General features: G+C 36.0%; 1 protein-coding gene across 2 annotated transcripts in view; it reads left to right on the top strand.

Moving 5' to 3' along the window:
• Window positions 1–16,140, top strand: part of myocd (myocardin) — a 105,834-nt gene that overhangs the window by 79,676 nt on the left and 10,018 nt on the right. For both annotated transcript variants that reach the window (XM_079397484.1, XM_079397483.1), the window contains 7 exons: window positions 1,640–1,705; window positions 7,273–7,328; window positions 9,005–9,080; window positions 9,496–9,660; window positions 13,347–13,522; window positions 15,556–15,657; window positions 15,796–16,076. In XM_079397484.1, coding sequence (XP_079253610.1) covers window positions 1,640–1,705; window positions 7,273–7,328; window positions 9,005–9,080; window positions 9,496–9,660; window positions 13,347–13,522; window positions 15,556–15,657; window positions 15,796–16,076 — 922 coding nt within the window. The remainder of the gene's footprint in view (window positions 1–1,639; window positions 1,706–7,272; window positions 7,329–9,004; window positions 9,081–9,495; window positions 9,661–13,346; window positions 13,523–15,555; window positions 15,658–15,795; window positions 16,077–16,140) is intronic.

Below are 16,140 nucleotides of genomic sequence, written 5' to 3'. Positions count from 1 at the left end.
GGACACAGAAGTGCAGGTTGTGTGACCTAAACAAAAGCAGATGTATGTAGATAGCTGATGCATGATCTCAGCGCTACGAACACGGAGCCATCAATCAGTCCGCCTGCTTTTGTGTCGACAACACAATTATGCAGCTGGTTGATTGATTGCGATGATAAATAGAAGAACAAATGAGCGATCAAATGTACTTTGACAAGTACAAGAACTGTTGCATGTACACACGTTAACTAGCGTTCGTGTTGCGGGAAATGTATTTCAACAATATCTTGCGAGTAATTATGCTATTTTTTTGTAATTGTGTGATATTGCTGTTATACAGTTCAGTAAACATCACTGAGTAACTTACATTTTTAGACACAATATTGTCTTTTACTTTGTTTATTTTTCCTCCGCCAATGGAAATAGTTCCAGATGAGGCGAAAATACAATCAACACACACAGTCACTGAATGAATTGCTTGAGTGAGTGATTAAATGACTCTCTCATAAAGACAATTACTTGTTTTGTTCCTGAATGAATCAGTGTTTTGAACAAATCACTTGAGTGAATGATTCAATGACTCGCTCATAAAGAGTGTGGCTTTAGTGTGTGTTAAGGGCACTGCGCTTTGGCATTTTTAAGACCTGGGACAGTCTTGCGCACTTACTTTCTGTCAGCGAGTGTGAGTATTTGGACAAGGCATTACTTGTTTTACTTGAAATGAATCAGTGTTTTGAACAAATTGCTTGAGTAAGTGATTCAGTGATTCTTTCATAAAGACAGTTATTTGCTTTGTTCCTGATTGAATCAATGTTTTGAACAAATCACTTTAGTGAATGACTCATTAACTCTCTCATAAAAACGATTACTTGTTTCTGAATTAATCAGTGCTTTAGAAGAATTGTTTAATTGAATGATTCAACGACTCACTCATAAAGACAGTTAATCGTTTTGTTTCTGGCCACGAATCAGTGTTTTGAATAAATCGCTCGAGTGAGTAATTCAACAACTTTTTCCTAAATACAATTATTTGTTTTGTTCCCGAATGAATCAATGTTTTGAACAAATCAGTTTAGAGAAAGAGTGACTGAAACTTTCTCAACACAAATGTTTCTACTAACATCTGTCTGGAACACTCAAACACATTCAGAGGGATACAAACAACCCAATGTCCCATTGCTATTGAACTAAATGTCTGGTAAAACGTCATTTATAAAGAATCAAAGCCATTCTTTTCACTTATTCTTCTTAGTCTTACATACAGTAGATTATGCAGAAACATAATACATGGACACTTGTGCAGTGACAGGGTAGATTGCCGTGATGAGAGACACACCACCCAAAACAAAGACAAAAATGAAGCAACAGACCCACAAATATTTCTTAAAACAGGATGTAGGTCTATGATAAACACAGCTCCTGGCTTTAAACAAATCTTCTTTCAGTGTGTGGTCCTCCTGAAGTCTGAGAGGAGGGAGGCGCTCATAAACGTATGAGGTGGCCGGTTAACATGTGTGTGTGTGTGTGTGTGTGTGTGTGAGTGTGCAGTATCTGCCCGTCCGTACAGGAGGATGTGTTCCTTCTCCGGACACAGATTTCTGTCTGATTTGTCCAGCTTCACTCATGATGAGTCATTATCTGTTTCCTCCTCCACCCACAGTCCTGCAGCTGAGACTCCAGCAGAGGAGGACTCGAGAGCAGCTCGCTGACCAGGGCATCATGCCTCGTGAGTAACACCAGCAATCCTCTGACTACATCACACTGCAATATGGGTACCTGATAAATGACCGAACCGCTTTCATGGCGGCGTCAGGCAGTGAGCGTCACGTGAGCTGAAGATCTGCACTACGGTCACACACTCCACACCTGTTAACATTTACGTAGAAGAGCCCTGTTCACACAGCTGGATCTGGCACACACACACACACACACACCGGGCACAGAACACTCTCAGAGTTTATCTGCCCATTCAAACGGCTGAGAGGAACGATAACAAACAGATGATCAGCCAAAGCAGCTTCACTTTATAACCTGAAAATGAGATCAAGGACATTCTGCATGCTTCGGTTTCAAGGGTTTTTAGTCGTTTTTATGCTATAATCGCTAACATATAAGTGTGCCCACAATAAAAATAAATAAATAAATAAATAAAAAATGTACTTTTTGTATTAATGTTCAGTTCATATGGTTTTCAGCAACTTCTATACCATTTTTCTTTTAAAGAAAAGCTTTTATTGAATGACTATTGATTTAAATGGATCCGTTGAGTAAATCTCATTAAAATATTGTCCTTAAACCTTAAATGTAGACGTCTTAAACATTATTTTCAAAATATTTTTCAAAGTAGAAAGTTTTTTGCAAACACAAAATGATTTAATTATAAGAATAAGAATATTTGTAATTAATTCATTTATTTATTTGTTTGGGTTTTATTTATTTATTTATGCATGAATGCATTTATGCATTATCAGATTTTACAGCCTGAACAACATTTGTTTTACATTAAAAGCCACTCCATGACATCATTTTCTGTGTTTGTTGTTGTTGTTTTTATGGAAAACGTACTTTTTAGGAATTTAATTATTTAATCGTCCTCTTTCATCATCATGATTTTAAAATATAAAAATTTGTTTAATTCAGACATCACAGAAGAGGGGCTTTCAAGTCAGTTTATATATGAAGAGCATTTATGAATTATTTTGAATATAGGACCAGTGAGCATTTAAAGCATTGTAAGATGATTCATAGCTAAACACACAAAATATTAAAGAAAACAGCTTCTAAAATATACCGGTGTACCAGAGACTTTAGATTTAGGTTTCATAAATATACCAGTGTCTCTATTCAAATACAGTCATAACTGTATATTTTGTTTGCAATTAGGTGTTTTAATTGAACTGTTGATGTAATGGGAAATTCAGCCGCTGAAGTCTGGATTTCAGCAGGTCTGCTGGAGATGAACCACACAGATCTGTGACTGAACGGGTCTGAGCTCCTAAAAAAAACTTTCAATGGCTGTTTATCTTTTTACAGCAGACAACAGGTTGGCAAACTTAGATAAACAGTTTTTTTAAGCATTTAAATAGGTGCTGGTCTAAATGCATGTGGGAAAGCATGCATAGTTATAGAAAACGTGTTTAGAAAATGCTTGGTTTCTGTGCTTTTTATTGCCAGCATATGTCATAATTTATTCCGTGTGATTTATGACAATTGTACTAGTGTTTGTTTTATTAACATATGGCAGTATCTCATGAGGAGTACATCCAGCAGAAAGCAGATCTAATGCTAAGAGCTAGAGCTCGCTCATAAATCCAAATGCACCTTACATTTCAAAGGCTGGAATTATGCAATTGGTTTCATTCTTCAGAGGAGGTGATATTTCAATATTCGCTGTGGTTTTGCACATATGCGGTGTGTGTACATTTCTCTGAGCACATCTGTTCTTTATTACATGGTCAGGCATGTGTCTGAGGAGCCTCTGACATTCACATTTTCTTCTTTGACTTCTGTAGCAATGTAATGAGACTGTATGTGTGTGCAACCTTTTGAAGAACCATTGAAACAAAAAGTAATAGATTTTAGACTGACAGAGACAGAAAGTAAAGCCACCAGGATCATTTTAAAGACAAAAACATCATTTTAAATTAAATTTGCATTAAATAATATATATTGTAATGCATGTAAAATATTATTCAATGCATACATGCTTTGGTTTGCATTCAACAAATAAATCATGGAATTATTATTATTAATTTTATTTTTTTATTTTTTTAGAACAACTGTGAGGGTAAATGATGACAGATTTTCTTTTTTGGGTGAACTATCCCTTTAGGTTACATTTACTTGAGCTGCAAAATTTCGCAATTTATTAAGCACACTTTTTAAAGAATATTTCAGATTCAATTTAAATAGAATGGATGGTATTTTTCATTTCTGACTGCCTTTAAACTGAATAAAATAAAAATAAATAAAAACACACTTTGTTAGATTTATGCTTTAAAAAATTCCCAAAAGTCTTTAGTTAAAGCTGCAGTCCATAACTTTTTGGGGGTTAAAAATTGTCCAAAATCAATATTTGAGCAAGTGCATAACCAGCCAGTGTTCAAAACTATCGCCTTGCTTTAGCCCGATTCACAATGTTAAGCTTATAATAATGTTTTATAATTTGAGTGGTACGAGTAGGTTTTTGTGGGAAATTCGAGCATTCTGCTTTGTCACTATGTCACGTCTGTAAACATAAAGATTGAGTCCCGGCTACTAGGCTATCGCATGTGCGGATGCTAGTGGATCGTTAGCCTTTTCTCACAGCAGCTAGAATAATTAAATGTATTAATTAAATTAAATGTTGATGGTGGATTGTTATCCAGAAAGGATTATGTATTTATGAAACACGTGTGACTGAAATTAAATTATTCCAGTTTTAAATGCGCATCTGTTTACAGATAGCCTGGGATTACACAGGATTTGTATTTTAAAGAGAACCAGTTCGAAGGAAGAATAATTTGCTTTTTGGGTTAAAAGAATTTCTTAATATGAAAGTCGAATGGTATGACAGTTAGACATTGAAAAAGAAATTGAAATCTACACGCTAATACACATACATACAAGTAGGCAATGCTGATGTTGTTAACATTAACAATTTGAGAACAAAGTATAACAAAAATAATAATTTGCACGGTTTGATGTGATATGAGCTAATCGATCGTTAGATTTAATCACCATTTGTTGCTTGATTTATTTTAATGCTTTTTTTCCCTCAGTTGGTCAGAACAAACGTTGCAGATTTGTTACTTACTTGTTCAGATGGCAATACATTGGGGAAAATTATTATTTGGGTCATATATTCCAAGATGTAAGCAAGAATCTGCGAACCTAAGTATAGTATCCACACCGGTGCAGTGACTGACAGTCACACATACTCATTAGATTCATCCGCGCTGGAGCCGAGCCGGAGCACAACCCACATAATAAAAATAATTCCGCAAGTAACGGCAATTGCAGGTTTCAAACAGAGATGGCGTCAAGGAGGCAAAACTTACGGACTGCAGCTTTAATTAATTTAATTATATTGAATTAAAATATAATAATAAATGTGATGAATAGCATGCAGAAAGTTTGATGGATTGCAAAATGTTTTGTAAAAATTCAATTTTGTGAGAAATATGTCCTGTATACCTTTTTGTGTGCTTTTATTTTGAAATGTTTGAGATGTTCTTGTGTTGTCTGAATCATTTGTAATCGGTTAATGTTGTAATGTTTAGTTTGTCTTAGTTTCTTTGTTCCTGTTCCATGTGATTTACAACCCGAATTCCGGAAATGTTGGGACGTTTTTTTAATTTGAATAAAATGAAAACTAAAGACTTTCAAATCACATGAGCCGATATTTTATTCACAATAGAACATAGAAAACATAACAAATGTTTAAACAGAATTAAAATTTGATGCCTGCTATAGGTCTCAAAAAAGTTGGCACGGGGGTAACAAAGGGCTGAAAAAGCAAGACATTTTGAGAAGATTCAGCTGGGAGAACATCTAGCAACTAATTAAGTTAATTGATATCAGGTCTGTAACATAAAAGGGATGTCTTATAGAGGCAGAGTCTCTCAGAAGCAAAGATGGGCAGAGGCTCTCCAGTCTGTGAAAGAGTGCGTAAAACTTGTGGAATACTTTAAAAACAACATTCCTCAATGTCAAATTGCAAAGGCTTTGCAAATCTCATCATCTACAGTGTACAACATCATCAAAAGTTTCAGAGAAACTGAAGAAATCTCTGTGCATAAGGGACAAGGCCGAAGACCTTTGTTGGATGCCCGTGGTCTTTGGGCCCTCAGATGACACTGCATCACTCAGCAGCATGATTCTGTCATTGACATTACTAAATGGGCCCAGGAATACTTCCAGAAACCACTGTCGGTAAACACAGTCCGCCCTGCCATTTGCAGCCCTGCCAACAAAAGCTGTATCATACAAAAAGGAATCCATATGTGAACATGGTCCAGAAGCGCCATTGTATCCAGTGGGCCAAGGCTCATTTAAAATGGATTGTTTCAAAGTGGAAAAAAGTTATATGGTCAGACGAGTCCAAATTTGACATTCTTGTTGGAAATCACGGACGCCGTGTCCTCCGGGCTAAAGAAAAGGGAGACCATCCAGCATGTTACCAGCGTCCAATTCAAAAGACAGCATCTCTGATGGTATGGGGGTGCATAAGTGCATACGGTATGGGCAGCTTGCATATTTTGGAAGGCACTATGAATGCTGAAAAGTATATAAACGTATAAAGACGTGTATTTCAGCAGGACAATGCAAAACAACATACTGCAACTATTACAACAGCATGGCTTCATAGTAGAAGAGTCCAGGTGCTGAATTAGCCTGCCTGCAGTCCAGATCTTTCACCTATAGAGAACATTGGCGCATCATTAAACAAAAAATAATTTGGTCCCATAGGAATGGGACCAAATCCCAACACCAACACTCCAGAAACTCATAGCCTCGATGCCCAGACATCTTCAAACTGTTTTAAAAAGAAGAGGAGATGCTACACCAACATTCCCCCAGCCCCGTCCCAACTATTTTGAGACCTGTAGCAGGCATCAAATTTGTAATGAGCTCATTTTGTGCATAAAATTATAAAATGTCTCAGTTGAAACATTTATTATGTTATCTATGCTCTATTTTGAATAAAATATTGGCTCGTGATTTGAAAGTCTTTTAGTTTTTATTTTATTCAAATTTAAAAAACGTCCCAACATTTCCGGAATTTGGGTTGTAGATTCTAGTATGCAATGAAAGGCTGCAGTGAGACACACCTGAGCAGAATTTCTGTAGAAAACACTATAAATGTGTTTTTATAAGATAACGATAAGTCAGCCATGTGTTGAATATCAATGACAGACCTCTGATTACCCAATAGCTGTGCTGATCAACAACTAAATAATCATACATTTTTTTAATTTTTGAGGAAAACATGATTGATGTTCATCTGTGCCAAAACTTATACTTGTGGGTAGTTGTCTGTTGGTGATATTTTGGACTTCAAATGAAATGTTTGTGATTTAGTTTCACTCAGAAAACAACTTTAGTAGCGATGTTTAGAAAGCAGCACTAAAACAAAAGTAGAAACGAGTGTGTCTGTATCAGTCAGACGTTTGATTCAGGACTATAATTCAGCTTTAGCAGAGAAACACGGGCCAGATCAGACGCTGGCAGAGATGATTTATGTAAGATTCATTGACAGTGTGTTCACAGATAAACAGTCAGATTTACTCAGTTTCTCATTTGTTTTTCCAGCCTTGAAGAATCCGGCTGCGTTCCACGAACAGAGGAAAAGTCTTGAGCGATCCAAGGTTAGAAGAACCAAACAACGATATAGCAAAGAATCCTTCACAACTAAAGTCACGCAGCACACCCCTTACCAAAAAGTAGTATACATCAAGTATATTTTTAAATAAACCTTATGTACACTGTAAAAAATTATCGTGATTTTAACGGTAAAAAACTGTGAAAATGCTATGGTAAAAACCTGTTACATGGTTAACGGAAAGTTCCTGTAAAATTTACAGGGAAAAACCGTAAACTGACGTTCCCAGAATTCCCTGCATTCCATTTCAAATTCTGTTTGAATTTGACGTTTTTTTCTTTGAAATAACTGTTTCTTCTTAGTTTTTTCTTATCGGTTATGTTTATTAGGGTTGTATGTTACATCTAATGTTGTTAAATGACTGTTTATAGCATATTTCAGTTTAATGAGTCTCACCATGATGGTGTTTAAAGCTTGTGTGAATGACACTGTGCACCTTCTGTATATTCTATTGTTTAAAAGTTGCTTGTGATGGGCTTTGGCTCATCATGTGACTTTGTCATCATCACCTGCATTTGGTGGTTATCAGTGTATTTCAAAGGAAAAAAACAGATTTCGGTAGTTTAATAGGTTGGTATATTAAGATTATATCAGTTAAAGAAATTACGGTATTTAACTGTAAATTTAAGTTAAAACCGTAAAACCTAAAACGTTGCTACCGTATTTTTTACGGTAGAATTCTGGTAACCACAGCTGCCAGTTTTTTTCCGTAAATTTTACGGATTTTTTTTTACAGTGTAGTAAGTATACAAATATCAGTGTACTAGTAGTACAAAAAGCTGAAAAAAGACTATGAATTGGATTCAGAATGATAATCAAAATGTAGATGGAGTCGATCAACACCCCAAAGCTTGACAGTCATTATTACCTCTTCATTGCTCGACATTTTATTCCATAAAGTTACACAGTTTGATGCTGTGTTATGTCTGATGGTCGTGTTAGATTACATGTGGAAGTATCTGTTGTTTCTTTTTCTTCTTCACTTGTGTTTTTTGGAAATGTTGTACAGAAGATGTGTACTAGAGCCCCCTACCATAGAACAATAAAATCACGGATTCTCGGAGCACAAGTATAACTCAAATATATTTAGACTTTTTCTAAATATAGGTCAAGTATACTTAAATGTTATTTTAATATATTTCTGAGAAGTATATAAAAAGTGAACTAAAAGTATACTAATAGCACACTTGAATAAACTTTTTCGTAAGGGACACCATCAACAAGAAATCATTCTGCCACACCAGAAATCATTTTTACTGAGAGATTATTTAAAATAGGATCATTACAGTACTAGTTAATTGTCTCATAATTACTTGTCTTGCTCAAATCAATTAAATACAGATTATGTCAAAGCATGCAGCTAATAAACAGCAAAATAACAGTTACCATGATGAAACAATCTCTGGTGATGTTTTTCTTTTTTTATTTATCTGAATGAATATATGAAACTTGGTAAAGGTTTTGGCACACACACACACACACAAACACACACACACACACACACACACACACACACACACACACACACACAGAGGGTTAGTGTAAATGATGTTCATCAGCTATGAAACTAATTTGATTCAGGTCAAATCTACAGAATTATAGTGAAAGTGTGTAAAAATCCAACTCATTATATTTAATGTTTTTTAATATTTGACGTTGCAGACTGGAGATTATTTAAAACACAAAATCAGAAGTCGACCAGAGAAATCAGAGCTTGTCAACATGCGTATTCTACAAGGTAAGAGCTTTAAAAAATAAAACCAAAATCAGAGCACTGAAACAGGTTTCACTCATAAATTGCTTGTAAATTTCACAAATAATTACAGAGAAATAGCAAGTAACACACTGAATTAAATAGTACTTTTCTGTAAAACATGCTCCAATAATCTTTGTTTTATTTGCAACTTTGACAAATCACTTTTACAGTGTAAATGCATACAGAATGATTCAGATAACATTATAACATTGACTTGATTGCATGCTGTGAGTGTATCATGTTGTCAGCTGCACCCGTCGACAACTGTTTACACTGCAGCGCTCAACGCTTCGGTCTGAGCGGCTTGTGACATGATAGCTGCTTATTCTCCGTACTGCATCATGTGTGTGTTTGACTGAAGAGCTGCTGTGCTGGATTAATAGTGTGTTTACTGCAGAACCCGCTGCCGAAGGTCCCGCACAAGACTCACAGACCAAACTAAAGCGAGCCAGACTGGCCGACAACCTGAATGAGAGAATCGCTCTCAGACCTGGCCCTCTGGAGCTGGTGGAGAAGAACATCATTCCTGTCGATTCCACTGTTAAAGAAGCCGCTATGAAAGGTATCGGAGCAAAGCACAGCTCATTTTTTTCATGAAATGGTCTTCACTAACCACTGCAAAAAATGAAGTTCTTCCTCCAATATTTGTGTCTTGTTTTCAAGTACAAACATCTAAGCATTCTTAAAGGGAGAGTTCACACAAAAATGAAAATTCTCTCATTATTTACGCGACAGAATTTTGTGTGTATGTTCCTTTATGAATTTATTTTTTTCAGTTGAACACAAAAGATGATATTTTGAAGAATGTGGGTAATAAAACTGTTGATGGTAACCATTGACCTCTGTAGTTTGGGGGGTAAAATATGGAAAAAAAATATGAAACCAAACAGTTGACAGTAGCCATTGACTTCCATAGTATGGAAGAAAAAAAAAAAGAAATTATATGGAATCAAACAGTCGATGGTAGCCATTGACTTCCATAGTATAGAAACATTTTTGAACCAATCAGTTTTTAACTTCCAAAGTATGGAAACAAAAATAAAAATAAAATACAAAATGGAACCAGACAGTTATTAACTTCCGTAGTATGAAAAAAAATATGGACCCAAACAGTTGACGGTAGCCATTGACTTCCATTGAATAGAAAAAAAAAAAATGTTGAAGGTCAATGGCTACCGTCAACTGTTTGGTTATACCCATATTCTTCAAAATATCTTCTTTTGTGTTCAGCAGAAGAAAGAAACTCATACATATTTGGAACAACATGAGGGAGAGTAAATAATGACAAAATCATTTCACCATTTTTGGGTGAAATATGCCTTTAAATCAAGTTACATATACAGTTCTTGTAAAGCAGAATAAGGTATGAAGTCTTAATTAAGTCCAAATTAAGTGGGTTTGGAAATAAGCTTCATTCTTAAATAATGAATTTAATATCTAAAACTATAGATATCTTAATACCTAAAATAAACTTACTATCTAAACTGAATTATTTTAGATATTTGAATGCAAAAACCATGTTGTGTGTTTTTCTTGCATCACTAACTCCTGAATTCATATCATGGCTTTATGTTGCATCTTTTTGCATGAGCGAATTCCTCGCTAGTGATGTTGAGCGAGATTCCTCACAATCCTCCCAACCTTCGGCTCAACAAACACAGCTTGATTTAGGAGGCCGTGGGCTCTCGCTCACAGGCATTAACTCGCACTGTGTTTACTATGTCGTCCGACCGCAGTATGTTGTGCGCTCAGGTCCAGTGTTTTCGGACATGCTGAAAGTAAACATGTCCATGTTTCCCCTCAGGCTGCGGCTGAATGTGTTGTGTAAGCCGCGTGAGGCTGGGGACGGTGGTTTATATTACCTCTGCAGGAGGAGCAGCGTGTTTTATTGAGACAAACAGCAGCTGTATTTAGATCCACCCTGTTCGCTGGAGATCAAATGAATGTCCCCTCATTCTCTGTTTTGACTTGACATGATTTATGCGGCTCCGTCGAACCACCTACAAAGGTGTTTGAGCAGACGTGACCGTCTGAGAAGCCCTTCCCAGAATGCTCAGCTCATCATTAGGCCTGCTAGACTTCTGTCGTGTCAAATTCAAACATATGGTATATGTTGAACAAACGCTTCTCTGCAGTGTGCTGTGTTGCTCTTTCCATTAGAGTTTTTTAAAATTGCTTTGCTTACTCACTTAAAGTTGTAGTTGAGGCTCAAATCAAAACAAACAGCTCTTGTGTAACTCTTGTATTTAAGTATTAAAAGTAAAAAGTATTGATTGATTAATATTTATTTTGCAATTTTATATACTCTATCCTCCTGCTAAAAAATACATATCATACACTGATCACTACTGATAATTCAAGTGTGCAAACAAGTGAAAATAACAACATATACCATATAGTATATGTAGAAATGAGGGGGGAAAGTGTGTTAGCAAATATAAATATAGCTACAAAAAGGTCACATTTGGCAAAATGTGTTAGCATTTTAGAAAAACACTTTTACATCATTTGAAAGTGCTATGGCAGCAGGGTAGCATGGGCATTGATTTGCATTATTTTAGCATTAAGGCCATTGAACATCAACCCTGTTCAGGTGATAATACACACATATGCACATGTCTATGTTTAAGCATTTCATACAGTGGGCTTAAACAGTGGGCCCTTTTACAGCAGCTTTCATTCACAAACAATGGACTCTCATGACCCAAATATGATTTTCATAAAAAGTAATAAATGCTAAAATTCGACATTAGTCATTTTTTCACTATTCAGTTGGGCATGCACTCAAGCTCCAAGGATTTCCCATTCTTGGCACATTTCGAGTCAGACCTGTGAATTCAGTGATTTGTTAATTGGAGACTCGCTCTGACCGGATCATATGAATCAGTGATTTGTTGACTCGAAAACAGCTGCAATTCGCTCAATCCAATTCGAGAATGAATCATTATTGATTTGCGAACCAATTTAACAGGCTCTTTGAAAAGAATCAGCTCCTTCACAAATCGTACATCACTATCGCTTCTCGTAGTGCGTGCCGATTTCTCCAGTTCAAAATCACGAGGAACGACATGCTTTGGAATAAAAAGTACATGATTATGATTTGGAATGTAGTGAAGTAGAAGTTTCCCAAAATAAAAATACTCCAGTAAAGTACAGATACTTGAGAACTGTACTTAAGTACAGTAACGAAGTAAAAATACTTACTGTTCACCACGGTAAGAATTAAACTAGTTTTTAAGTAGTTTTGCTTGCAAGAGATGTGTAATGTTTTGCATCTTGCGTGCATGTTTTATAGAGTTTAGAGAAAAGGAGGTACAGCATCAGAAATTGTAAGCAACTTTAAGCAAAGAGAGAAATGGCAGAATGGCATTGCACAGACTGGGCATTTTCTTTACAAACACTGTCTCAGATGATCTAAGATAGAGTAAGTGGACAGTAAGGAGCTCACTGGACCTCATCATAACACCACAACCATCCAACATCAACATGAGAAGGAAATAACTCACACGAGAGAGAGAGAGAGAGAGAGAGAGAGAGAACAATGTTCTTTGTTGTCTCAATGCTTTGGCAATACAAAATGTATTTTTGTCATGCCAATAAAGCTATTTGAATTGAGATAGAGAGAGAATACCTGGGATTCTTTATGTTATAATAAGATAATAATACCAGTATAGAATATACAGTATAAAAACCATTACGCCTATGGGATGTCCCCACTTTTCACAAAAACAAATGTGTGTGTGTGTGTGTGTGTGTGTGTGCTTGTGTGCCTAAGAGTGCTTGTGCTGATTTAATCCAGTCCCTGCACTGCTGCTGCCAGCTCACATGGTCAGATATCGTACACACACACACACACACACACACTGACCTTTCGTGACCCCTTGTGTGACTTGTACTCTATTAGGCTCCTGTCACTGCATCACAAGTGTTCGACCCCCTGCACATGACAAACGGTGAGGCACGTTCAGCACTGGCACACGCATCAATGTTCTGGCACGCGCTTAACACACACACACTCATCAGACACAAACAGACTTTCAGTCAAATATTTACACAGACACAGAGTTCAGAGGCTGTAATTCTGTCAAACACTGCTGGCGTTGAGATGTTAATTAGTCTCGTTCATATTCGCTGCTCTCTGTACATTTGTTTTTCTTATCTTTTCTTTGTTTCGCTGTTGGACTGATCTTCTCACTGAGTTTATCTGACTGAGTTTGAGTCTCTATCCCGCCTCTTGTATCTCTGCAGTGAACCATGGGAAGTTCCCGCAGCAGGAGGACTCGTACGGGTTTGAGGAGGACAGCAGCAGTGAGAGTCTGTCTCCAGAACAGCCGCACAGTGAGGAGTCGCAGTGTTCGGCTGAAGCACTTACAGAGAACAAGAGCAGCAGCTCGAGGTCACCGGCACTCACCAACACCGAGCATGTGAGTCACCGTCCAAATCACAGCAGACACAATCAGGACATCGCAAACAACTGGAATCTATGAAGGAATATATATAAACACATAACATGTTTTTTTATTGCTTTTCTTTGCCCATAAATACAAAAAAACTTAAAACTAATAATATAATTTAAAAAAATTAACATAAACTGGTAATAAATATAAATACACTATTAGTCAAAAGTTTGGAATAATTAAGATTTTTGAATGTTTTTGAAAGAAATTTCTTCTGCTCACCAAAGATGCATTTATTTGATCAAAAATACAGTTATTTAAAAAATGTTAAATATTATTACAATTTTAAATAACTGTTTTCTATGTGAATATGTAGGAAAATGTAATTTATTCCTGTGTTCAAAGCTGTATTTGAAATAGAAATCTGTTGGAACATTATAAATGTCTTTGCTGTCAGTTTTGGACAATTTAATGCATCCTTTTTGAGCATTAATTTATGCCAGCCTAACCCCAAACTTTTGAATGGTAATATCACAATTGCAAAAAATAAAAAAATAATAATAAATAATATATTTTTTAAAGAAATTGTATTTTAATACATTATAAATATATTCACATAAAAAAACAGTAATTTGAAATTGTAATAATGTCTCACTGTTTTTACTGTATTTCTAATCAAATAAATTCAGCCTTGGTGAGCTGAAGAGACTTTTTTCAAAACTGTTGAACAAATTAATTATTCCAAATTTTTTAAATGATAGTATATATTTTAAGTCTAATAAATTAAATAAAATTTAAATAAATGAGCTGGAGACTGAATGCACTCCTGACAGATGGTAGTGAGTCTATATGTGATATATGTGATGCTAGTGGTGTGTTTTAGTGTTCTGCCCCCTGTGGTGATCCGATAAACTGCAGTGTTCTGCTCAGGCTCTGAAGGAGCCATTATTTTCTGACAGCTCTTTGACTCTGAGCCCAGATCAGCATGTCAGCGTGTTTCTTACACACTCAGAAGTGTATTGTACTCTCTGCTGTTCCAGCATTGCTCCAGACTTCAGAATGATTGCCCGTTCTCTGGCAGCTGGAGTAATAAACCATCGGCTGAAGCTGTCAGGAGACCTGGCATCAAATCCTCATGACCTATCGCTCAGATCACGTGGAGCAGAAGCGTGTACAATTTAGGAATATTTATTTAAGTTTTGTGGCTTACGAAAATTGTAAATCATGTACATGTTTAATAATAGTCACCTTGTGTCATCCGAGTGATAGGTTTTTTTTTGTTTTTTTTTATCAAGTCAAATTTTATCAAGTACAAACATCCACCTTCAGACAAACATCCACCTTGTCAAATCTTTACTAATAAAAAAAAAAAAAAAAGTAAATGTAAAAATAACTTTAGTAATATTTCCACATGAACACTTAGTGGACTGAAACAGCTCAGTTTTACTTGATTGTCCATCAATATCGGAAAATATATGGAAAAATCAGTCTCAAATCTGATGATCAGGATCTTTTGAGGAACGTTTGTTTCCAGAAGTTTTACTTTCAATGATCTTCCCAAGCTTCCAAAACCTCACATCTTTTGAGGAACGCTTATTTGTTCATCTCACAATCATCATTGGATTGCATTGCATTATATGTTTTGTTCATTTAAATCTCATCTTTCTAAGATATATTATTGGAGAGATTGAGTGACGACTGATATTTATATAATTTTATATAAGTACCTGCTATACTGTCACAAAGATGACATTACAAGCATCAGAATTTCATCAAATAAATATCAGCATCTGTACCAATTGCATATTTTTTGCTCAGTTTGAGTCTCTAAATAAAATTGAGCTGTTTTTCCTCCATATTCTTACTATATCAGACTATATGAGCTGTAAAAGCCTGATGGATCGAATTTTATACAAAACATAAAACATAATCAATTTGTCCAAGGGTTCAATAAACTGCTAATTTTCTGAATTTGATTTTATACGTCAGTCTTTACAGGCCATGATACTCGGTTATTATTAATGGTTTAATGACAGTATTTTAATTTGATTGTTATGCAGGGGTCTCAGAGAAAAGACAGCAGCCCTCAAAACCAGGGACATGACATGAACATGACAAACAGCCAGGAAACTCCACCTATTCCTGTTCCTGCAATAGTCAAGGTATGACTAAACATCTCGTCTATTTCAAATCACTAAACACAAAACGGTTGATAATAAGTTATTGTAATGCAAACCTCTAAAGCACTCTCATAAATCTAATATCATCTCATTTCATGACGTTTTTCAATTCCTCTGCAGTCCAAAATGTCTGAGAAGAACCGCCACAAGAAACCCAAAGACATCAAGCCTAAAGTAAAGAAGCTGAAGTACCACCAGTACATCCCGCCGGACCAGAAGGCAGAGAAATCTCCTCCGCCGCAGATGGACTCGGCGTATGCGCGTCTCCTGCAGCAGCAGCAGCTCTTCCTGCAGCTGCAGATCCTCAGCCAGCAGAAACACCAGCACAACTCCTCACATTCACATCCACATCAGCAGCAGAGCTTCAGCTACCAGACCCTCAACCAGAGCATGCTCAACAAGTGAGTCAAGCACTGCAAAAAACATCTCTCTTTCTAAAAGATGGTTTTTTATATAACAAAAAGA

The sequence above is a fragment of the Barbus barbus genome (assembly GCF_936440315.1).
Source record: "Barbus barbus genome assembly, chromosome: 38".
NCBI classification, from domain to species: domain Eukaryota; kingdom Metazoa; phylum Chordata; class Actinopteri; order Cypriniformes; family Cyprinidae; genus Barbus; species Barbus barbus.
The sequence above is the reverse complement of the archived record's forward strand: the minus strand, read 5'-3'. Positions and strand labels throughout refer to the sequence as shown.